We start from the raw sequence: 24,926 nt of genomic DNA, 5'->3' as shown, positions 1-24,926 counted from the left end.
GATCGTGTGAAACTCAGGGTCTGATTCAGAAGGTCTGGGGTGTACCTGAGCTTCCTTGGGAGTGTGGTCTCCAGGGGAGGCTCACACTGCCAGTCTGTGGGCCGTGTGTGGGGGAGCAAGGTGTGTAGCTTTGCTATTGTGTCGTCCAGGTTTGCGTGTGGGATTTGCTGGTCTGGAGCTGTGACCTCTAGCAGAATTAGCCTCTTCGTGGAGTTGTGAGAGGGTTCAGCGGGCAAAGGAGGCCTCGGCTTGGAAAGAATGGAGGCCACGAAAAGAGGGTCTCCAGCTCCCAGAAGTGACCTTCCCTAAATCCTCAGCCCCGGCTCAGTTCGCAGGGTATTTAAGCCAGGCTGCCATTTATCTTGGACCCAGGGCCCATTCAGCTAACATAAATGGAGCAGAAACAGGGGCAAAGAAAAAGAAGAACACCTTGAATCCTGACCAAGCGGCTCCTAAATCTCTGTCTTGGGTAGTCCTGCCCCCCTGCCCCTGTGGGGGGGGGGGCAGCCTCAGTCCCCCTCGGGCCCCCAGGAAGCAGGACCTCCTTTCCATCGTGCTATTGCTGCAGACACTTTGAACAGTGACACTTTCTCAGAGCTTTTTGAGCCAAGATTTGCTAGTTATAATGTGGCATATTGTTGGGTGGTTTCTAAAGAACCGGAAATAGCCACCGCATTTGGGTTATGGCGTTGTTAGTCCTTGAAGGTATGAAACGTCAAGTGAAGGTATTTAGGTGTTTGGGCCGTTTTCCCCTCCACGGTTTTTAAAGGAAAAATAACTAGTTTCATCGCTGAAATGCAGTAGATGTTTTATCATCCTTTTCAGGTCTTTCTGTCTGTGGACTTGGTCTGGCCCTCCTTGGCCTTCAAGCCATCTACTGTGGGATGGACTGAGTGTCAGGTTATTCTTTTCCCCACACATCCATAACATCCTTCACTTCTACTTCGTAGCCCTTTCCACAGTAGGGCATAGTGACATATTTGTGTAAGTGCTGGTTTGAAGCCCGTCTTCCCCATTGACCCAGAAGCTCCGTGGCAGTGCCACGTGCAGCCACACCTGCTTCCGGAAAGGCGCCTTATGCACACTGTTGGGTGGAACAGAGTGGCCAGAGCTAGTGGGGACAAGTTGGAGTTCCTTTGCCTAAGAGGACAGAGAAAGGGACTCCTCGCAGGCAATTCCCCCATATCAAGGATCTTGCTCTCAGTTTGTTTTGGGTTCAAGTCTCAGTTCGGCCACTTAGGATGACATTGGATGAGTTCCTTTCGGGGCCTCGGTCTTCTCTCCTATCAGATGGGGGTAACAGAGGTAATGTGAGAGCTCAATAAAATAACGTATATAAAGCACTTGTCACAATGTCTAGCACATAGAAACAACTAAATATTAGTGCTTGCTTGGGTCATTATTATCAAGATTCTGCTGGGTAGGCACTTAGGGTGGCACAGTCAAGTTTTTCCTCTTGTTCTCCATTCTCTTAATTTTCTTTACAAATGGAAAAAAAAAAAAGATAGCATCTTGTTCAGCTACGAGGTCTTTTGCACCTGTCCCTTCTTGTCTCAGTGGTACCTTGCTCTGGGGCACACATCAAAGCCATTCTCTGGGCTGGGTGGCCTGGAAGGATTAATCTTCCGCTGCGGCTCTTCTCTTCTGATTCCCCTGCCCTGCTTCCTCCCACTTGGGCTCTGTGTGTGGCCTTCCTGGAGAAGGGCAAGTGCCCATGCCTCCCCGCCTTGGCATAGGCCTGGGCACCTGGACTTTGTGCGGCACTCTCAGCCCCGCTGTGCGGGACGAGGGGGCAGGGCCACGGGGCAGGACTCCCCGGGGAGTGGTTGTTAGCATCCTACCTGCTGTACTGTTAGCCCCCTCCCTAACGAAGCTGGTCTGTAGCTTCTGGGACAGCTGATTTCCAGGGGATTATTTGTGTTGTGCACTTTAATGCTTTTTTATAGCAAATTTTTAATTAAATGGAAAGTCCTTTTGGACACAAGGGAGCACAACTACAACAGGACTCTGTGCGCAGCACCGACTTAGACCAGAGAAGCGCACGTGGGGAGGGGGCTGGCAGGGCTTTGGGGGAGCTCACTTGAGCATGCCCGGGTTGGTTAGGGTGGGAGGAAGGGGTTGGCTGTAGCTCCTTCCTTCTGTCATCTGGGGGCCTAGTGAAGTATGAACTTGCTCGCCCAAGTATGGGAGACAGCATTTGGAGGAGGAGGGATTTTTGAAGTACCCCCTGCCTTTGATCCCAATTGGTAAATCACAGTTGGGGGTGGAATTTGGGGTAACCAGATCAGATCAAATAAAGCAGGCAATAGGAAGTGTCAACAGACGGTAAGCCCTCCATCTAGCCCTGGCAGGCCCGAGTCCTCATTTTTGTCAGCTGAGGAGAACCACGGGGCTGTAGGAATGGCCAAGTGCCTGTAATTTATGATCTTGCTGTGGTGGGAGAGGCTGTAGGGAAACGCCCCAGCCCTGAGGAAACAGTCTGACACGGGAAATGGGACCTGTCGTGTGGAGCGGTTGGCAGGCTGGGTCCCGCCAAGGAAGAGACACGGTGACTCCTGTGTATCCGAGAACTTCACCGGCCGGCTTGGTGTCAGGCCATTCCTAAAAGCGCTCTGTGAGGTGCTCCTGAAACTGCTTGGGGCTGGCGTGAAGGTCAGACAGAGGTTCCGCATCAGGAGGGTTCAGGTGAGGGAAGGGACAGGGACAGCCGCGCGACAGCCTGCCAAAGCATCGCCTTGTGTTTGCATGAGAATGGTACTCGGGGGTTGGCATTTAAGCCCGAGGTGGCTTTGTGGGCAGAAGCTTGAGGAGGAGACCTCAGAAGACATTAGGCTGGTTTTTTGCCCAGGAGCTCTGGAGGCGGGAAGTGGGAAGGGATTCTGCCTGCAAGCCTTTGCCGGCAGCTGGTGAGCTGCCCCGCTCTGCTCGGTGCCGTGGCCTCCCAGACCCGTCCGTGTTGCTGCTGCAGGCGCGCTGGTGGGTAGTCTCTCTCACAGGCTCCATTGCTCTGGTGCCTGGCTGTGTGGGCTACACCACATTTCTTAGAGGAAGCGGTGGTGTAGACCCGTCTTTGGAGGCAGAAAGAGCTGGATTTACATCTTGACCTGTTGCATCGTTGGCCTTTGGTAAGATACGATGTCTCTGAGCCCCCAGCGTCCTCATCTGCGGGATGGGAGGAATCCTCCTCTCGGGGTGGTCATCCGGAAGAATCAGCTCCTCGGGGACAGCCACTGCGTCCTTCCATCTAGCATGGAGTCCCACATATAGCAGGCACTCAGTAAATCCTTGTAGAATAAGTCATGTCTGCAAAGAGCCTAACCCCAGGCCTGGCACATAAGAAGGGCCGAATAAACAGTGATTGTTGTCCTTGCCTGAGTCTGCACGCTGCCTCCCATGCTCACCATCCATTAGCCTCACTCCCTGTGCCTTCCCACTGGGCGTTACCTTTCCAGCTTCTTCCCCACCCTTTAATTCCCCATTTCCCATCTACTCCTGTGAAAGGGCTCTCGGGCCCTCCGGTCTTGTCATCCTCTGTCGCTCAGCGGTCAGCCTCCCTCGGCGCCCCTTGCTCTTGCCCTGCTTTACACCGTCACGCAGCAGATCCCGGGATCTCCTTCTCTGGGACTAGCCCCTCTGGGAAGGTTCCTGCTTCTCTCTGTCTTGTCTTCTTAGCCACAAAGCTTCTCTCTCTCGTCTACATCTGAGGCTGTCTGAGGTGGCAGCCGGAGCACTGGACCCGGGGTCTGGTTGTTTCTCTGCTCTGCAGCCGTGTCACCTCGTCTTGGGTGGGGGGCGGGTGACGGGCATGTCACCGCTTCTCACTGCCACTCCTTCAGAAGACCGTCCAGGGAGGCTGGCAGGCTGGGGCAGGGGTGGGGTTGCTGAGGAGAGGAGTAGGTTTCCAAGGTTTCTCTCTGTTAATCTCTGTCCCCATCTCCTCTCTTGCAGTGCGCCTCCATGACAGTATTTCTGAAGAAGGGTTTCACTACCTCGTGTTTGACCTGTAAGTGCCACTTGCTGAGGGTGTGGGGGCCTTTCCCTCCAGCTGGCTCACCATGAAGGCTTGGAGAAAGACCTAAACTGGGTCTTCAGCCTCTGCCGAGGGCCCCCTCTCCTTTGCCTGAGGGAAAGGATTTGATTTTGACCTTCCTCTGGTAATGGCCAGGTTGCAGAGGGGACCTCATTGCTCACTCACAGTCTCCCCAGGGCTCCAAACCCCCAGATGGCATTGCTCTCGCATTTCTGTTCGGCAGCACACCTTGTGCAGATGCTTTTTTTTTTTTTTTCTTGTTTCTTGGTGTGTTGTCCTTAGTGGAGAAATAGACTACAGCTCTTCGCATGACCTTAAAAATTCTGGGAAATTAAAGGTGGCTTTTATTAGTCATAAACTGGACTCAACTTGGTCTCTCCTCCACTTTGGTTGTGGTTAAATATCTCAAAAGTAGCTCTTCACCTCCTGGAAATGCCTCTCCAGTATTTTCAGGGTTGGGTCTCTGTGTCCTTGATCTCATTATTCTTCAACTTTAGGAGTAGGTCTGTCCTTCTTGGGCAGCTGTGTATCTCAGTATTCATATTGGTCTCAAATAAAGCTGTGACTTTCTGAGTAGGTTGATAATTTTCTCTTAGATCCCTGTATATTCATCTTTGCCTGAGTATTAGCTAATCTGTAGGTTATAGACACAGAAATGTGCAGGAGGAAGGGAGGGCCCACGTTATCCCGGGGAGAAGCCCCACATCATTGAAGGATGGAACATGTTTGGGCTCTCAGATGGAATGCATGTGGAGTTGGGATTTCTTTAAAAGCTGTTCCGTGGTGTGACCTGTTGCCTGTTGGATGCTGGGGTTGGCCAGCTGACCTGCTTCCTCTGACCCTCTCTGTCTGTTGGTTGCAGTGTTACCGGCGGGGAGCTGTTTGAAGACATCGTGGCCAGAGAGTACTACAGTGAAGCTGATGCCAGGTGAGACAAGGACCCTAGAGTTCCGGTGAGTCTTGGCCACTTAAGGGGGGCAGGCTTTGTGCCTGTTTGAAGAGTCTTTGGATATAGATCAGAAGATCTCCTGTCTGGACAGATTCCATACAGCTGGACCTGGGCTGCATGTTATGGGTGATGTTAGAAATTAGATCCGTCTTTTTGGCGGAGGGGAAGCACTTGCAAGTCTCCTTTACCCTTTCACCCCAGAAATACCTTTTCTTTGCACTACTGTGTACTGGCAAGCCTGTCCAAGGGCCCTCCCTACCCCTGCTTCTTTCCTTTGACAAATTTTACTGTGTGCAAGGCACCCTGGGGATGATCCAGAGATGAAGAAAACGTGGTTTGCGTTCTGAAGGAGTGTAAACATCTGGGCTAATCAACCAGGAACCTTCTCAAAAGAGATTCCAGCCTGGATCCCTTAGTCTCCTGACACCACGACCAGCCCTGGTGTGGGGCTCCTCAGGCAGGAGGACCGTTCCTTGGCCACATCCCTCAGCCCCCCGTGGCAACCCTGGCAGAATTCTGCCCACACCGCAGCTCTAGGGTGTTTGCGTGGCCTGTCTTTCCCTCCTCGGCTCCTCCCCCGGGCCCCGAGTTTTCTCCGAGGGTGATGTCCATGCAACCTGGTTTTGATCATCCTGCCTGCAGCTTATCTGGCATATGTGGCAGCTCTGGCTGCCTCTAGAGAGTGGGGGAGTGCAGCTTCCTCACAAATTTCTCAACCTTGAGAGGCCAGTGTTTGCTGATCAACTTCAGATGCTTCAGCCTCAGGAAAACTTCTCAAGTGGGGAGATGAATTCCAGTGCCGGCAGGGGAGGACCAGACCCTGGGGCAGGAGGAGGCGGTGACCGCCCTGGGAGCCTGGCGGGGAGGAGGGAGGGCTGGCCAGGGGGAGGGGCGGGGTGGTGTGTGACTGTACCAGTGGGCTTGGCCTGGCTCTGCTGGGACACTTCGCACTTTTGCCATTTTTGGCCAGAAGACTCTCCCTGCTAGCCTGGCTCTGTTCTAATTATACATTTCTGTGGAGACTCGCCTCTTCAGCTCAGTCTTAAAGTCTCTTTGGCCTACTCATGGGCTGTGTCCTGAAGGGAGGCCTGAGCCTCAGCCTCCAGGAGCCTGGTAAGACCCGTTGGCTCTTGTGGAAGCCCCAGAATCAGATTTTAGAGAAGGAGTCTGAAGTCTGGGTCACCAGCCCAGCACCTCTCTGCAAGCCTGCTGCACATACCTGCTGGTACCTGCCGACGGGGGCCTCATTCTCTAGGCCAGTGATCCTCAACCTCAACACTACTAACATTTGGGGCCAGATAATTTCTTGTTGTGAGGGCCACTCCTTTGCACTGTAGAGTTTTAGAAGTATCCCTGCCCTTACCCACTGGATGCCGGTAGCATCTGCACCTTAATTGTGACAACCAGCAATGTCTCCGGGCATTACCAGATGTCCCCCAGTTTTCACCATTGCTCTAGATCGCCAATGCTCCCTGCCGGGAGTTTGACTGCAAGTATGGCAGGATGTTTTGGAAGGTGGGCAGCCTGATTCAAGATGGCAATGGGGGCGCCTGGCTGGCTCAGTTGGTGGAGCATGCGACTCTTGATCTCAGGGTTGTGAGTTCAAGCCCCATATTGAGTTGAAACCCCGCATTGGGCATGGAGCCTATTTAAGAAAAAAAGAAAGAAAAGAAATAGCAGCTGAAGGTGACCTGGGTTAGTTTTGTTTTGTTTTGTTTTCCTAGCAAAATCATTACCAGAAATGCTCCTCAGTTGCCCTGTTTGGAACCTTCTTAAGGACATCTTTTCTTAAAGGGGTCTGTGTGCTGGGTTTTATCTCCCCTTCTAGATGATAAACTTCAAGGCAAGCACTAGGTCTTACTCATCTTTATAGTCTGTGTGGTACCAAGCACAGTGCCTGGAGGTAGTCAGTCAATGTTTAAATAAATGAATGAGTGTGCCCCCCCAGCAAAACAAGAGTTTTTGTTACTATAGGGGGAAGAAAAGAAGGAAGGGGTTGGATGGTCTCTGTTGCTTAAGAGTGTCCCCAGTCTCTTGTAAATGGACTGGTGGTATTGGCCCTTTACCGTCTAAGGAGGCATGGTGAACTCTGTGTTAGTCTGTCCTCCATCTAGTGTCTTATCTAGTGTCCTCTGTCTAGCCTTTATCTAGTGGGAGACCCCAGACAAACCACTTAATATGGCTGGCCCTCAGTTTATTCTTCTGTAAAATAGGTTGAACTAGATGATGTCCACAGTCCCAAGGTTTTAGCTGTTGTTCGGTGATTTCCTTGTGACTCTGTAACCCAGAGTTCCATGCTTTCATCTGTAGTGTGTGGTCGTGGATGAGTGGCTTAATCCTGTGCTGACATTCCTTCTCCTTGTGCTTTTGCAGCCACTGTATACATCAGATTCTGGAGAGTGTTAACCACATCCACCAGCATGACATCGTCCACCGGGACCTGAAGGTACACCCAGGCTCCCCCTTTGCCTCCTGCTTGTGAAGCGTAGGCGCCACCTGGTGCCAGGTGGTGGGACTGCGGGGACCCAAACTCGGCTTCCGCAGGGCCAGAGGGGGGGTGGGTGCCTCACGAGGTCTTCTCTTCCTTATACAGCCTGAGAACCTGCTGCTGGCGAGTAAATGCAAGGGTGCCGCCGTCAAGCTGGCTGATTTTGGCCTAGCCATCGAAGTACAGGGAGAGCAGCAGGCTTGGTTTGGTAAGAGTGACCCTGTCTTCCTGGAATGTGGCCCCCGCCCTTCCTCCTCTTCCTGATCTGTTTTCCTCTTTCAGAACTAGAAGCCAGACCCTTCACGGACCCCGTCTCCTCAGAGACTGGAGAAGGGGGTGGAGGGTACAGAGCAGCCCCTGGCCCTAGGTGACTCAGTGCAGTGAGTCTAGCTGTTGTCCGCACCGCATTCTTGCTGCCCCTGGGGAGAAATGGGAGTTCCTGGTAGGCACACGGACTTGCCCTCTGATTTTATTCTGGGCACTACAAGAAACCCAGCCTGTCATCTCTCACTGCCCATGTGCTGAGAGCTTATATAGCAAAAACAGCAGGAACGAGGAGGGGCTTGGGGGGAAATTGCTGATGTAGTTTTAATGACAGAGAAAATGGGTTCAGTGTGCCTCCGCCCTTTCTTCTGCTGCAGGTTTTGCTGGCACGCCAGGTTACTTGTCCCCCGAGGTCTTGAGGAAAGATCCCTATGGAAAACCTGTGGATATCTGGGCCTGCGGTAAGCCCCTTCCACACTCTCAGCTTTTTGGTGTTCAGGGCCCTCAACTTCCAGCGATGGTGAGAAAGAAGCATCGCTATTCCTTGTGGGCCCTACAAATGTGGGGGGTGTGTGAAGTCACAGTGTTTGCTCTAGTGTCCCGGGGATGGCTGGTCTCATCACACGCTCCACCCCAAGTGTTTCCTGGATTATACTGCATCCTTCCTAAAGAGGGATTGACCCACGCCTTAGAGGTTGGGTTACGCCTAAAGAGGTCCCCGATGGGGCTCGGTGACATGAGAAGTGAAGCACAGCGTTATCAGCTGATGGCCACTTCGACCTCTGGTATAATCTTGACTTTCTGGGTGGCTGAGCCCTGTGTGGCTTTTCTTGGTTCCTCAGTGAAGTCGGTGACTGACCCCGATGACCTGTGTTCTGTCTCGTAGGGGTCATCCTGTATATCCTCCTGGTGGGATACCCTCCCTTCTGGGATGAAGATCAGCACAAGTTGTATCAGCAAATCAAGGCTGGGGCCTACGATGTAAGGACTGCTTTGTTCTTGACCCTCGGGCTGTATCCACAGAAGGGGGCCTGTTTAGTGTGTCATGGGATACAGGGAGTGTCAAGGGACTTTGAGGACCCAAGGATGGGCATACAGGTCTCAATTCTTGCCACACCGTATCCCAGGAGCAACTTTTTTTGCACAGCCTTTCTTGGTAGCTGTAAAATCGAGGAGCCCACCGAAGCTCTTTGATCCATTATTTGCAGAGAATGGCCTGAGAAGTGTGGTGTGCTGCGTAACATTGGGACAAGAATGGCGTGGCTCCCCGCACGGCCGTGGGGCCTTGGGCACGTTGTGGAGCCGCTGTTTCCTTCTAGTAAGGAGATGGGGTTGAACCAGAATATGTTAGAGTCCCTGCTCTGACTGGATATTCTGGCATTCTAACCGTGATTCTGTCTTCCTCTCCTGGTCTTTAAGTTGACACAGGTACTGGGATGCCCCTTGGCTTCCCCAGCTCTCTGGCGGGTAGGTTTAGATAGCACGGAGTATCCCGCTTGTAGGAGTTGGGACAAAGACAGAGTCTTTGTTTCAGGGTGTGAGGCTCACAAATTTCATATGCCTCCTTTTCCTCTTCCTGCTTAGTTCCCATCGCCAGAGTGGGACACAGTGACTCCTGAAGCCAAGAACTTGATCAACCAGATGCTGACCATAAACCCTGCAAAGCGCATCACAGCTGACCAGGCTCTCAAGCATCCATGGGTCTGTGTAAGTGTCTTCACCCGGGGTGGAGGAGCTCAGGATGTCAGCCCTCAGTGTGCCCTCAGTACTCTCTTCATGCTCCTGTTTATGAGCAGAGAATGATTGTTCTGGGCCCTGAGCAAGGACCCAGCAGAGAGGGAGGGATTCAAGGAAGCAGGTGGCCTCGCTGGCTTCAACCTATCTCTCCCCCACTTACTTGTCAGGTGTGACTTAGTTCCGAATGAGGGCTTTCGTTGACCCTTGAGGCTCTAGGTAGCTGATGAGGGAAAGCAGCTCGCAGAACCCAAAGTGAACTGCCAAGCTTCGGGTGCATATTCAGATCTCAGCTGTCACAGCTGTAATGGAAATGTGACCAAGATCCAACAAATAAACAAAAGGGGTTTCTGGGCAGTTAAAAGGAGCATCTTGAAGTTCATGACTGAAAAAAAATAAAAATAAAAACTCACCCTAGATGAACCCCACCCCCCACCCACCAGGCTGTCAGTGTGGATCAACATACTCTGTTTTCATAAACACTTCTGCAAAAATTCTATAAAGTGAAATGTCTGTTTTCAAACTAAGAAGAGGGTCTGTTACAGTTAGGCCTCCTGACAGCCACGATGCATTTATGTATTTGTCCTTTCCCGTGTTTACTGAATGCCTCTTCGGTGCCAGTTGCTGCGTGGGTCCTGGAGATACAAAGATGAGTGAAGCGTGGTCCCTCCCCACAAAGATCTTAAAAATTATCTGGGGAGCTAGGCACTCAAACAGGCAACCATTCTGCAATGTGACAAGTGCATAAAAGGATCTAATGAGTGCACAGGAACTCTTGCTATCTGGTGAGCAGTGAGATTACTGAAGGCTGCATGGAGGAGGTGACCCCTATCCTGGTTCTTGGCAAATGGCTGGGAGCTCCTCAGGATGATAACCTGCAGGCAGAGGGTAGCATGAGCCGGGGTGAAAGACCATGGGAAATTGTGGCAAGTTGAAGGAATGTTAAGTAGTTTAGTTGTAGATGAAGATACGGCTACAAAAATGCAAGAGAATCAAGCCAAAAAGATTCCATGACATACAAGTTTCTGCCTAATGAGTTTGGATTTTATTCAGGAAGCATAGGGAACCATTTAAGGGGTTTAAAGAGGGAACAAAGGGGTGCCTGGCTGGCTCTGGTGGTGGAGCATGCAACTCTTGATCTCAGGGTTGTAAGTTCGAGACCCACATTGGGTGTAGAGATGGCTTAGAAAAAAAATAAAATCTTTTTTTTTTTTAAGGTTTTATTAACTTATTTGACAGAGAGAGCGCACAAGCAGGGGAGAGCCGGAGTGGGAGAGGGAGAAGCAGACTCCCCGATGAGCTCCCTAGCCCAATGCAGGGCTCAGTCCCAGGACCCTGGAGATCATGACCTGAGCCAAAGGCAGACACTTAACTGACTGAGAGACCCAGGCGCCCCCAAAATAAAATCTTTTTAAAAAATAAATTAAAAACAAAGAATGAAATACACAGTTAAGAAAGGTCCCCTTGGAAGCTGTGTACAAAATGGAACTGAAAGGAAAGGAGGCTGGTGCAGAGTTCAGGAAGCTGTTGTAATTGCCCGAGCAAGACCGAATGAGGTCTCAGCTAAGGATAGTGATAGGAGCCTGGGTGGCATGGCAAGGAGTAGACAAATTTGAGAGATATTCGGCAGATAGGCTCAAAAGGATTTAGTGACCAGTTGAATTTAGAGAGTGAAAGAGAGCAAGGGACTTATGGGGACTGCCAGATTTTGAGCTGGTAATAAGCACAGGGTTGTGCCATTCACTGTCTCAGAGGAAACTCAGAGGAAGAGCCAGTTTGTGGGAAAGGATGATGATCTTAGTTTGATTGAGTGTGGTGTCTGAGGACTTCTAGCCGGAGATATCAGATGGGCAGTTAGCAATGTGGTTCCAGAGATTAGAAAAGAAGTCAAAGTTGGAAATGCAGGTTGCGGTCGTTTCTGTGTGGGTGGTGTTGAAATAAATGGGATTATTTTTATGCTGATCGAATTCCCACTGTGGGTTTGTATTTGCTTCACTAAGAGGAGGGATGGCCACTGAACGCCAGCACGGGAAAGACAGGCAGCGTTAGGGGGGCCAGCAGAGGAGGCTGGGGGTGAGAACTTCTGTGGCAGAAGGAGGTTCAGGAGCAGGAGACCCTGAGAAACAGGAGGTCTTAGTAAGGGAGCGTCTGTAATCAGATGCCGCAGAGAGTCCCTGATAAAGATGGGAAAGAATCCATGGACTCTGACCAATTAAAAGCCAGTTTCATTATTTCACTGACAGAGGCAGTGGGGGGAGAGACCGAAACCTTTCTTCAGTGAGGATGAAGAGAGAAAGAAATGGTACTACAGAGAGAAGATGAGGAGTCAGGAGAGTTTTTAAGTTTTTGTTTAAGGAGAGGCTTGAATATAGTCTGTAGACTGCAGAGAAGAATATAGTCTAGAATAAGGGGCTTAAAATATTGGCTCACTGGGGCGCCTGGGTGGCTCAGTCGTGAAGCGTTTGCCTTCGGCTCAGGTCATGGTCCCAGGGTCCTGGGATCGAGTCCCGCATCGGGTTCCCTGCTCCGCGGGAAGCCTGCTTCTCCCTCTCCCACTCCCCCTGCTTGTGTTCCTGCTCTCGCTGTGTCTCTCTCTGTCAAATAAATAAAATCTTTAAAAAAAGAAATATTGGCTCACTGAGGAAGCAAAGGTTGGGATAGTAAAAAGAGGTTGAAAGCAAATGAAAATCACTTTGTGGATGGGGGTCTGAAGTCGAAGGAGTTCTTGCGTGAGGATCTGTGATTTCTCTTTGTGGAGAAATTTATACTTTGGAGGAAGAGGTAAAATTGGAAGACTCAGAAAAGGTAGAGGAGTTTGGGAGACTTGCTCTGGAAACCAGGAAAAGGAGTGCACCAGGGGCGAGGAACAGGATTGTGGGGCAGCCCGATGGGGTTATGGGCACCAAGCTGCACGTTGTAGGATTTATCTTTCTAGCAGGCTAGCAAGGACAGCAACCGCTAAGGGAGGGGGTGGGCAACTTAAAACGGGTACTCAAAAACTAGGGATATACTATGTTCTGGGAGTCATTTTTGGAGTCCCCACCCTCCACCAACTTATATAACTCAGTAGCCCCTGAGGATGTCACTATATTATGATATTATGCAATAATTCTTACTGAGTCATCAAGGAAATCGTTGTAAATCATTTCGAGTGGACTCTTTAAGGAAGAAGGAAGTTACACTGAAGAAAAATTACCATCCAAAATGAATGCTTCAAGGTGAAGACCCTTAGCTTCTCAGATCACAGCTTTATTCAGGTCCTTGTGGGGGCGTGTTGAGAGGGGCTCTTGAAAGGACTGAACCTTCTCTGTAGAGAGCAGGAGCCCTGCCTCTTCTCTCACTGCTCAGGAATGCGGTAGGTGCTAAGTAAACAGTTGCTGAAGGAGTGAGTGCATGCGGATCACAACAACACACAGGATACTCTCCCCCGTTCCATAGCTTCCACTTCCCAAGGAAGGGAAGAGTGCTGTCTCACGCACCCTCCTAATCTAGCATCAATTATCAGTGGTGTTTTTGTGTTCAGATTATTGTCCTTACATAACCTTGAGTTTGGGTAGTGCTTTTTTTCTAAAAGCATTTTCACATCTATGACTTCATTTTAGCTTCGGATCAACTCTGGGGTGGCTGAGCACACAGCCGTCAGTGCCGGGACTAGGGTGAGGGTCAGAGGGCCCGGCTGGAGGGCTCACAGGCCTGTCTGTTTGGCTTCCAGCAACGATCCACAGTGGCATCCATGATGCATCGTCAAGAGACTGTGGAGTGCTTGCGCAAGTTCAATGCTCGGAGAAAACTGAAGGTGAGTCTTGCCTTTCCAGGCTGCCAGCATCCTGAAATCACAGCTATTGACAGTCCACCCCCTGCCCCAACACAAAAGGAAGCCCCCTTTGTGGCTGGAGCTGAGCTATGAAGGTTATACATGTTGGGGGGCCCCAAAGACCTGAGGTCTTGAAGCTCTGGCCAGTGGCTGCCCTCTGCCTAACACCAGGCTATGCTTTTCTAGAGTCCAGCTGAATTCACAGACCCCTCTTCTTTCCCCCAGGGAGCCATCCTCACGACCATGCTTGTCTCCAGAAACTTTTCAGGTATGTTTCCCCGGCCGTGCACTTTAATTCTGCTGAGGTGAGTGGGTCAGAATGGGGTGTTGCCATCCCGGTGCTGGGTGTCTCAGGCAACACCTTGACCAAGGTGAAGAAGACCCTGTTTTGAGGGGGCTGCCGCTGCTGGGTCCTATAACATGAGATTCTGGGGGACTTTCTCTTGGGTTCACGTTTATGAATTCTATTCCTTAGACCCTCCTAAGGAGTAACCTGCCCAGCCTCCCATTTACCTTGTCCCTGGGGATTCCTATTTAATTCTCTAAAGACTTTCAGCGCTTTAGGATGTTAGCCAGTCGATAGGGGACTGGACAATGGGCTGGGGCAAAGAAAGAAAGAGATGAGGTGTAGTGAATCTTCTCAACCACTACCATTAATTTGTCTACCAGGACGGTGTCTACTTCATTGTGTCTAAATAGTGATGACTAATAGAAATTTTTCCAGATGTTTAATCATTTTCCAGAGACTGTGCTTATAATATGCTTTGCGATACTAGCTGTAAAAGGGAAGAAAGAGAGAGCAGCAGGATGGAGGGAAAGCAACTTGCTTAAATTTGACGGAAAAATTGGGATAAGTTGGGACCAGTAATTTGTAAATCACTTGGCGTTTCTTTTTAAGATGCAAGACACTCCGCCCCACCCCACCCCACCCCACCCCACCCCCACCCCCATCTCCATCTTGTTTGCCCTCAGTGGGGAAGCACAGTGGCTTTCTGTGAGGAAAAGATTAATGTCAAAACTTAACTGAAGGCAGAAGGTCTCTTCCCACCTTGCCCACCGCCCCCGACCCGGCCTTCCCAGTCCTGCAACCCCCCAGTCCCACTGTTCTGGTTGAAGACTCCCTTCTCGCATTTTCATAGCGAGATTCCTTCCCTCGCTTTCCTTCTACACTGATGTGGAGACAGGGTTGTTTGGCCGCCGCTCTGGGCTAAGTTTGCTCCCTTGAGCTTGAGGGGCTTGTCTGTGCTGGTTCAGGGTAACCTAAGGGCCCCGGGTCTGAGGATGCTGTAGGGGAGACGTCCTAGGGCTTCATGCGCTCTAACTCAAGCAAGAGCCACCGGCTGCCGGAGGGGCAGGACTGGAGAGAGAGCCAGGGAAGTGTCCCACCTCAGGCCCATCCCCTGTGCTCCTGGTTTGGGCCTCATTCTTATGTGGGTATCCATGAGGGGAAGATGTGGTTGTGGATTCTACTCTCACAAATGAGAGTAGAGATGGAGCTGTAGTTCCATATCAGACTTCTTGTCCTCAGAGTTACTGGAAGCTTCTACTTTCTCAGAAGTGTGAGGGCCTTTCTGGAGGACGCTCGAGGGCATTTCTGTGCCAAACTAGAATGGTGATCTGTTGTCTCTCCAAGTAGAAGAAATGTGACGACAGGCTACTACTTCCCTTCTAGCCTGGGAAATCCTCCACCTCAACCCCCCCCCCCCCATCCATTTCAGGAAATAGGTATCCTGGTTTCAGGAGACTGGGCTGTTAGGACAAAGCACTTTCATTCATTCCTAAAGAGCCTCCTCCTGTTCTTGTTGCCCAGACCTTGTCAGCCATTGAGCTCACTTTGCCCTGGGTCAGAGGAGACCAAAAAAGTGCTACAAGCATTCTAGGATGACCTCTGCTGCCCTGACTCTGGAACAGGTGGGGACAGAGCCTATCTCTAGAAGCTTCTCTAGAAAGAGGTGTCACCAGGTATAATCAAGAAGGAAGAGCACCTGTGTGGGTTTTTTTTTTTTTTTTTTTTAGACATGAACTAGGCTGTTTGTTGAGTTTACCCCAAACAGGGGGTGCGACCTGGCCTCTAGCAGGTTGGCTAATAGTGGAAACAGGGCTTCTAGAATGTATTGCTTCGGCAGCCTTTGTTTTCTTTCTGGGGGCTCATTTCTTGGGCATCTTCACCCTCGGAATACTGAAATACAGGCTGAGAAAAACGGTCTGTCCTGGCTACCTGCCTGGAAGAAGGAAAGCAACTCATGTCTCTGACGAACTAGAGGATTAAGAGAGGGATAGGGAGCTGGGGCCCATCATGAACTTAGCTGCACCAGGGCCATGCACCCTCCCTGGGCCCCAAATGCCAGAGTTCCTCCTGTTTGGAATATGGCCAGAGGACAGGGCTCTCTGATAATGTCCTCATTTAGGTCCCCTAGGGAGGGAAGATGTGATGGGGAGGCTCCGTTCCCTCACAGCCTCGAGCTAGGGCTCGGCTGCCTCAGAAAGGACACCACCTCTCACCGATTCAGGCTTTTACCTGGAGACCCTGGCCTGAGGCGCTCATGGGACAGGTGCCAGAGCTGTGGTGATCCCCACACCCTGACCGAACCCAGTCCTCTCAGGTCCCCAGACTGCTGCAGGGCTGGCTGCACCTGCTATCAGCCTGCCCCTGGCGCCTTCGCTCCCCCAGCTCGGCTGGCTTGGCCACGCCGCCTGGGCCCTGCTGTGCGTGGGCAGCCAGCGGTTCCCGCGCCTCGTGCTGGGGCATGCTCGCTGCTGACGGGCCCCTGTGGCTTTGCGGCAGCTCTGTGCACTGAGAGATTGTATCCCCTCAGTTGGCAGGCAGAGCTCCGCCCCCGCCTCGCCTGCCGCGAGCGCCGCCGGCCTGGCCGGGCAAGGTACGTGGCATGAGTCCCCCGACCGCCTGCCTCGGCTCCCTGCCACCCCACCAGGAGGGCCAGCATGCCAGGCCCACTCACCAGGGAGGCGAGTCCCATGCTTGCGGGCTGAGATGGGCATGCCGGACGGACCACCTAACTTGGCATCTGCGAGCGCATTGGTGTCACAGAGCCCCCTAACCAGCCATGCATGCTGGGCGCTTGCCAACTCTCAGGAGGCAATAGCCTGGGGACGTGGAGCTGGACAGCAGGAGGATTTCTTCCAGACAGCGGAGAGCCTGGCCTGCCTGAGGGCTGTGGCCGGTGGCAGCTACCCCCCCCCCCCCCCCCCCCCCCGGCCCAGAGACAGTCCTGGGCGTGGCCGGAGCTGCCCAGTGCTAGGACTAGGCTTCGTCAGCACTGCTGGGAGACCCCACAGAGGAAGCCACCAACCCCCTCAAAACTGTGAAGTCAGGCATTTACAGACCTCCAAGTGTGAAAGGCTCTAGAGTGTAGAAGCTGTGGGGAGAGCCGTCCCTGGGTTGGATCCTAGCCCTGCCACACCCTGAGCGAGTCTCGTCAGCCCTCCCAGCCTCAGTTTCCTCTCCTTTCTCTGGTGGCGCTAATAAATAATATGGCGATGATTAAGATCATGTATGTCGAAGGCTCTCAACCCTGCCTGTAGAGGACAGTCTGTCAAACATCCTGATGCTGACACCCCCACCCCAGACAAATAAAATCAGAATCCCTAGGGTATGGGATAGGCATAATGATTTTTGTTAAGCTCCCAAAAGTGATTCTAAAGGGCAGCCAGAGTTCAGAACTCTGATGTGTATAAAGCACTTAACATAGTAGGTGGCCAGGCATCATAGTAAACACATTAAAAAAATAAGTTTCAGATCACCCCAGCATGTAAAAAAATAAGTTTCAGATCACCCCAGAATGACTGGAGATAGGCTCATAGGCCATTTTGGGAGGTCAGAATTCTTGTGAGGGAGGGATCCCTATTCTCACTGGAGAGAGATGGGACCCGGCTTGGGTAGGAATGGCCCCTGAGGGAAGAATGGCAGCAGTAATAGTGACAATGGTTTACACCTAGTGAGTACTTGCTACGTGCCAAGCACTCTGCCTAGTGCTTTTCATGCATGGTCCCCTTAGATCCCCACCCCTGTCCTGTGACCTAGGCCCTATTTTATCCCATTTTATAAGGAAACGGAGATTCAGAGAGATTAAGTAACTCACTCAATGTCATACAGGCAGCAACTGGTAGAGCCAGTGAAGTCCAGGTGGATCAGACAGTTGGGCTGATTCCATCCCCCTGTGCCGCCCAGACTCTCCCATCCCACTGTCTGCTACGTTCCTGTGGCCTTGGTGACCAGCAGGTGTCACCAGCCTTCCTACACAGAGCTCGTCAGCCTTGAGCCTCATCCTGTGCCTGGCCGGAATCCGTTTACTACCTGGCTATTCGGCCCAGTCCTTCCTGCTCAGTGGTTCCAGAGAGTAGACTGAGGCAGATAGGACCCCATAAGCCTGGTGAGGACCTGCCCAGTCAAGGCTTCAACCCCCCTGGCAAAACCCTCCTGTAGGTGGTCCTGGTCTCTGTGTCTCTGTGTCTGTCTGTCCTCACGTCTGGTCTCCTTCGTGAACTGTGACACTCTTGTTTCTTAAGAGCTCTCAGGAGATGTCTTGCATCCTTCCAGCTTGGCCGTTCTGAGGAACTCCATGGCATCTAGGGACGGAGCCCTCACCTTTCACCCTGGCACTCTGCTTCCAGACCTGGGTGGAAGCTGCTGAAGGCAGAGTTCCCAGTACCCCAGGCAGCTCCTGTACTGAATGTGGTTTCTCCTCCCACGTGCAGTGTGTCCCTGTTTCCGCTGAGCCCTCTTCCGTGGCAGGAGAGATCCTGGGGCACCTCCCTGAGGATCTGACGCAGCTTGAGATGCCCTTCTTACTTGGGGGCTCCCAGGAAGGGCCTCTTCCAGGGGCTTCAGGAGACTCCTGGCCCCCTTGTCAGACACAACAGACTCTTGCGGATCCGGCTGCCAGGCTTCAGGCTAGGGAGAGGGGACAATGCAAGAGGCTTGATTTTCCTTTTTGTTTTCACAGCTGCCAAAAGCCTACTGAACAAGAAGTCGGATGGTGGTGTCAAGGTAGGTGTCTCCACCCCTCTAGCCCAAGAGGGGTTCTTGGCTTTGTTCCTCCTTTCCCCAGGAACCTTCCTATCCTTGCTTTTCTGCTTTAAAACCAGAAACCTTTGTGCTCAGAACAGCAGGTTCCATTGGCCTGAGAGGGCAGAAGAAAGATGTGTTTCTTTTGACCCTAGCTTGAACATAAAGACTCAGGGGAAGTGATCTAAATTATGGTTTCCTAGAGCTCAGTCCTGAACCTGACTGCAGACACATGCCTCATCTCCACGGCTTGACTCTCAGGGTTTTTGAGGTCATTTGGGTAATCTTCTTTTTTCCTTTTTCTTTTTGGAGCACAAACCCTTTTTATCAAATGAAAGCAAAGTTGGCCTGGTTGACTCAGGGTATAGGGCTTGGAACCTGAAGCCACTGTCCTTTTAGTTTTTTGTCTTATCTCCAAAGCAATTCCAGAACTCAGCTCAAATGCCACTAAGTGAAAAGTGTCTTCAACTTTCTAGAGGCATAGGCTCCTCAGAAACAGGCAAGGGATGTGGTATATCACAGCTCGCTCCCATTTGATGAGGGAGCTTTTCCCGTGGGATCACAGCAAGAGGAGAGAACTAGGGGCCCACAGCGACCAGCGGAAAGCCTTAGTGGGAGTGGCTTCTTGGTGAGGGGGAAGGAAAGGTGGCTAGGGGTCCTCACAGGGCCCAGAGTGTTCTGTAAATTTGCTTTGGGGGCAGAACGGGTCCTGGGGCTGAGGCATCAGATAGGCGTTCATACTATCTTGAAGCCTACCAATTTACACCATAGGGTATTTCAAACGATGAAATTATCCAAACGTTTACATCCCAACCAAAGTTGAAATTGGGCCTTTCCCCAGGATCTTTTGCCCCCAGCTGAGATATACACGTGTTCCCCATTCCCCTCCCCACTCCCCTTCCTCTTTCCCTCATTCTCTGCATGCCTGCTTCTGTGTGCTTCTGCACCAAGGAGGGGAGCTTGGGCTCCACCCACACCACCTGACATGAATCTGGGGCTGTGACCAGCAGCTCCCCAGTTATAGGGACATGAACTGGAATAGGGGAACCAAGTTAGGAAAAGGTGGCAGGCTTAGTTGGAGAGAGATTTTGCATATTTCTATCCAGGAAAGAAGCTAGAATCAGTTATTCTTTACAAAGTATTTAATAAGTACCTATCAGAGGCCCACAAAAGGTAGAAGAGGTGATGTGGTTTTCATCTAGCTTTGAGAAGTTGCAAGGTTAATTGAGGAAATTGGACACACCTGGGATCAGCTAAGCACTGAATGGTCTATGGTACTGGACCCTTCATTACATGGTTCAGTCCAAGAAGCTACTGGGCAAAAACTTACTGGAGAAAGCTTAAAGGATGTAGGAAGATTGGAGCCCAGTCAGCGATTGCCTCTAGAGAATGGGATTGGAGGCGAGGACAGGGTGGAAAGACACACCCTTCATTTTTCACTTTGTACACGTGTTTTCTTTAAAATGAGAAGGTGTTCCTGTTATAACTTAAAAACAACAAAATATTTTTATGGATTCTATCCTATATATTGATGTTCTCTGCCGAACTGGAAACACGGGGTTTGTGGTAGAAGGATGTCGAAACTACGGCTGGATTGGTCTGGTTGGGCAGTGGGATTGGAGGTTTGTGTGTCAGACCACAGGAAATGTAGGCCACTGAGCAGGGAAGCTACGGGTGAGAGCAGTGTTTTTAAAAGATATTGCTGAGTGTGTAAGGATGACTAGAAGAGGGTGGGAACTAGACACAGAGGTATCAGTTAGGATTTGTTATAATCTGGGCATAGGGTGAAGAAAAGGTGATTAGAAAGGACTAATATTGAAAATACTTCACCCCCAGAAGAACCCAGGCACCAACCAACGAGAATAGGCAGTACCTATGGAGAATTGGTCCAGCTGTCACCAGGAATGTGAGGCTCTGATTAGCTCTTAGCTCTGTTTAGAGGTGTGTCAAAGGAAGTTCGTACTGGATGTGTTTAGAAAGGACCCATCAAAGATGATGTCAAAATTCCTTGAACGTTGGAAGAATTGGTGGTACCTCTGCTAGAAATGGGAGTAGTTGTGAAGGAATACCCATTTTGATAGCAAGAGTTTTATTTGGACCCCATTGAGATGGAGAGACAGGTGGAGATCTGTGGGGGGAGAGGTCTTTTAAGGTGCTGGGGAGTACCTGATGTGGCCCAGGGAAGAGCTCAGCACTACACATGCAGATGGGGACTCATGTGAGTGAATCCCATGCGTTCATTCACTCGGCCAGTTCCATCCTTCAGGAGCTGGGAAGACAGCGACATAATCCACCCTTTAAGGTGTTCAGAGTTGGGGAGAGACAGGGAAACCAGCAGTCCTGGGTGCTCTGGGCAGGTCTATGGAAGGAGGTGTGCTCAGGGCGGGCCCTGGGGGAGCAGAAACCAGCATCTAAGCCAAAACAGGAAATCTTCCTGAAGGAGATGGCCCATGAACTGAGTTGAAGGATCTTGCTAGGTCGAAGTGAGCAGGAGAGGGAGGGGGATATTCCCGGCAGAGGAAATAGCATAAGATATATAGGTTTGAAACAGTGTGATGATTCTGGGAACTTCAGTAGCTCCGAAAGGCTGAAGGAAAGAATGATTGCACAAAATAGGACTGAAATAAAGCAGTCTCAGCCAAGATGGTGGTAAAAAGATGGATAATGGAGCCATTGAAGGATAGACTTCTAATGGAACTTTCCAGATGGCTGCCCCCAGGGATGAGTGTCAGGCACAACCATGTAATATTAGTGGAAGGAGCTAATTAAAAAGATACAGCTTCCAGGGTCCAGCCTGGAATTCAGATTCAGGAAGCCTTGGGTGGGAGGCAGAATCTGAATTTTAATAATATTCCCCTTCTTCCATATGAATCTAAAGCACATGAAGGTTTAAGAGTTCAGTAAAGACAAAATTTCAGGGCCATCTGTCATTGAGAGGCTGGAAGAAGAAGAGGAATCATCAAAAGACAGAAGAGGTGGGGGAAGAACAGAAGTGTGCAACAATGTCGGACCTTACAGAGCACTGAGAAGGATGAGGGCATGGCAAGCAAATGGTTAAATAAATTGCTTCAAATGAGAACATATGTGGGGAAGCTAGTGTCTGACCCTGCTATGAGCCCAGCGAGTTTTGTGCATGAGAAAAGACTTTGAATATAGTGGTGGGAACAAAGGCAAAGATGCAAATGTTCAAGAAGGGAATGACCAGCCAAAATTAAAAGGCCAGCAACAGGTTGAGGAAAATATTCACAGCAGGTGTGATATGAAGGGTTAATATTATTTTTATACAAAAAAGCTCTCTGTAGGGGCGCCTGGGTGGCTCAGTCTAATTAAGCCTCTGTCTTCGGCTCAGGTCATGATCTCAGGGTCCTGGGATTGAGCCCCGCATCAGGCTCCCTGCTCGGCGGGAAGCCTGCTTCTCCCTCTCCCACTCCCCCTGCTTGTGTTCCCTCTCTCACTGTGTCTCTCTGTCAAATAAATAAATAAAATCTTAAAAAAAACTCTCCCTAGCAAATAAGAGTCCCCCCCCCCAAAACCCAGTAGATAAATGGTCAGAGAGGTTGCACTGAAAACCCAGAAAAGAGGTAGAACTGGTTAACAAATGTGGAGGTTTAGCCTCACTAGTATCAGCAAAATGCAAGTTGAAATGAGGCGCCATATTTTGACTCTTAAGTTTGGGAGAGTAGCGTAAATAGCAGTGGCCCTTTCGGAAACAGCCAGCATGTCAAAAGCCACAAAAATTGTCCCTGCTGGTTTTACCCTTTAATTTTACTTCGGGAATTTCTCCTAAAGAAGAAATTCAAGGGGCGCCTGGCTGGCTCAGTTGGAAAGGCATGTGACTCTTGATCTTGGGGTCGTGAGTTTGAGCCCCACACTGGATGTAGAGACTACTAAAATAAACTTTAGGAGTAAAAAGAAATAATTCAAAGTATGGAAAAACTGAAAGCAGAAGGATGTTCAACATGACATTCTAACTGAAAAAATTGGAGACGATTTCAAAAGTCAATAAGATAATGACTAAATAATTACAGGAAACCCATTTACTAGACCTTTAACAGAGTTATTAATTTTTCATGACTATATAATGATATGTTGTATATTAAGTGGAAAAAGTGGGATACAAAATAGAACATACACTGTCATCTAAATTTTGCTTAAAAAAACGATGCGTTTGTCGATTATATTCAGTATATATTATGTGGATAGAAGAGGAACTGGAAGAAACCCCATGAAGTGTTAATAGTAACTTCACTGGGTGATGGGGATTTGGGAAACTTTCATTTTATATATTTTCCTGTACTTTCTATGTTTCTTACCTAGACCGTGCATTCCTTTGAAAATCAGACTTAAAATCAAAATACTATTTGTTTTCAAAAGTAAGGCATCAACTCAGATGTAGCTTATAATGACGTTTCTAAATTACATAAGAAAAAAGACTAGCAAGAGAGAGAGGATTATGGGTGGGGTTTTTTCCCCCTTTGTTTTCCAAGTTGCTCCTAACGTGGCTGCAGACCTTATAGAATTTGGAACGTGTATATAACAATGAATGGCATGGTTGGACGTAAGTGCTGCGAAAGGCAGAGGGGGAAGGCAAAGCAAGATGTGTGGGGTTCAACTTTTCTGGAATCTTTTGAAGGTCAAGGTGATGACCCGTGTGTATGAGTGAGGGAGGCCTGTGAGGTTGCTCAGAAGATGCTGACCTGTGAGCAGCCTGGGTCTCTTATAGACCCCACCTTGCTTTCCCAGCTTCTCCCTTCCCAGTTCCTGGTGTTTAAGGTCTATAGGAAGGTTTCCTCCTCACTCTCCAGAAGCTTTCACAAGATGCTGGAATATTAGCATTCGTTTGAGCATTGAGTCCACTTAGTGCTCTTGAGTGTAGGGACCCCAGGTTCTGATTCGGTTTCTCTGAGAGTGGATACAGGGATCCAGGGTCTGTAGAAGAATGACAGCCACTTTCGAGGACAAGACTGGAGGGGCCACAAACACTCAGATCCCAAGAGGCCCCTAGTTGAGGACAGTTAGTGCATGTTGCTCATCCCAGGCCAGGATGGCCAGCCAGTCTTTAAAAAAAATAAAGGAACAAAAGAAAAAAAAGAAAAAGGGATATAGCCATTTCCTTAAGAACTGTTTGAATATTTGTTTAAGTGTGGAAAGTAGGTTTGAATCCTTTTCTGGCTTCCAATTTTAAATAAATATTTAATTTGTAAATAAAAGTGAGATGTGGTTCTTTAAAAATGATCTGGTATTTAAACAGTGGGCTGGTTGAGAGGAGCTCAGCTGTGCGTGGCTGAGGGCAAAGCCCTGAAAGGATCCGGGAGAGAGGAACTGACAGACGTCTACTAATCCAGTAGAAACCAACCCTTGAGTGGAAAAGGATTGTCTTGGGTTTTCATGCCGGACAGTTGAGGAAAAAGAGAGCCAGCTGCGGTTGGGAATTTCCTCCCCATTAGGTGAAGCAGACAATTGAAAGTGCTCGGCCTAAGGCAGGGTCCAGGTTAAGGCTGCCTGCACCGACCTTTCACAGCAAGAAAGGAAATCACTAGAACCAAGGGTGGGCCCCGTCAGTGCTCCTAGAGTTTTCACTCCAGTGATCCTGGGCAAGTTAGAGACCTGTGCTCTGCTTTAGCCTGAGGGAAAACCAGAGTCAGCAAACCCAGTTCAACTCAGCAAAAGTTTGTTGATCGTATGCAACTTTTCAGGGATTTTGCTAGGCACAGAGGAGATGACAGAGATGGATCTTCCCTCACGTTGTAAACCCTTGGGTTGGATAAAAGGATAAGTATGAATGTAAAGCAATGTCCTCTTTTTGAGGAATAATTTTGGAAATAAAATCCCACATTTGGGGCATAAACAGCAGGCTAATGCGAAAGAAGCCCAATTTGGGGGTGCCTGGCTGGCTCAGTCGGTAGAGCATGCGAGTCTTGATCTCAGGGTCATGGGTTTGAGCCTCATGTTGGGCATAGAATTTACCTAAAAAAAGAAGAAGCCCAATTATTTATAGGCTTTCTTTTTCCTTAGGTATAATCTTAAATTCTTTTATTTTTTTTAAAGATTTTATTTATGTATTTGAGAGAGCGAGAATGAGAGAGAGAGAGAGAGAGAGAGCACATGAGAGGGAAGAGAGTCAGAGGGAGAAGCAGACTCCCCGCCGAGCAGGGAGCCCGATGCGGGACTCGATCCCGGGACTCCAGGATCATGACCTGAGCCGAAGGCAGTCGCTTAACCAACTGAGCCACCCAGGTGCCCATTTTAAATTCTTTTAAATACTTGTAGTCCCCTCCTTTTGAATTGAATATTGTCCTGAAAAATGTCCTCTAAAGTAGGATGTCAGCCTCTGCCTAGAACAGTAGTCACACAACAGATAGTTTCCGAGGGGAGTTCTGTCTCCCAGGAAGCTAATTATAAACTTCTTAAGTGCCTTTCACCTTTGAGACAGTCTTCTGAGATGGGTTTTCAGTGTTCCATGTGGTCTTTATTTTTATGCTCTCGTTTCACATCTGAACATAACGTCCGTGAGCACCTGGCCTGAGGAATCATGCTTTCAGCATCCCCCTTGGTTTCCATCCTGATGTCTTTGTGATCACTACAGTTTTAGTCACCAGCACTCCTGTTCTCCCATGTCCC

The 24,926-nt window shown here is 49.9% G+C and overlaps 1 protein-coding gene across 26 annotated transcripts in view; it reads left to right on the top strand.

The window, feature by feature from the left end:
• The window catches only part of CAMK2G (calcium/calmodulin dependent protein kinase II gamma), a 55,890-nt gene that overhangs the window by 16,110 nt on the left and 14,854 nt on the right, over nt 1-24,926 (top strand). For 13 of the 26 annotated variants that reach the window (XM_027592018.1, XM_027591944.1, XM_027591968.1 and 10 more), the window contains 11 exons: nt 3,949-4,003; nt 4,893-4,958; nt 7,353-7,425; nt 7,573-7,675; nt 8,109-8,192; nt 8,618-8,712; nt 9,316-9,438; nt 13,178-13,261; nt 13,505-13,547; nt 16,096-16,158; nt 18,244-18,287. In XM_027592018.1, coding sequence (XP_027447819.1) covers nt 3,949-4,003; nt 4,893-4,958; nt 7,353-7,425; nt 7,573-7,675; nt 8,109-8,192; nt 8,618-8,712; nt 9,316-9,438; nt 13,178-13,261; nt 13,505-13,547; nt 16,096-16,158; nt 18,244-18,287 — 833 coding nt within the window. The remainder of the gene's footprint in view (nt 1-3,948; nt 4,004-4,892; nt 4,959-7,352; nt 7,426-7,572; nt 7,676-8,108; nt 8,193-8,617; nt 8,713-9,315; nt 9,439-13,177; nt 13,262-13,504; nt 13,548-16,095; nt 16,159-18,243; nt 18,288-24,926) is intronic. The other 13 variants (XM_027592050.1, XM_027591977.1, XM_027592074.1 and 10 more) reach the window with 3 other exon arrangements.

The sequence above is a fragment of the Zalophus californianus genome, chromosome 15, assembly GCF_009762305.2.
Source record: "Zalophus californianus isolate mZalCal1 chromosome 15, mZalCal1.pri.v2, whole genome shotgun sequence".
Classification (NCBI taxonomy): domain Eukaryota; kingdom Metazoa; phylum Chordata; class Mammalia; order Carnivora; family Otariidae; genus Zalophus; species Zalophus californianus.
This window is presented reverse-complemented; position numbering and strand designations above follow the sequence as displayed.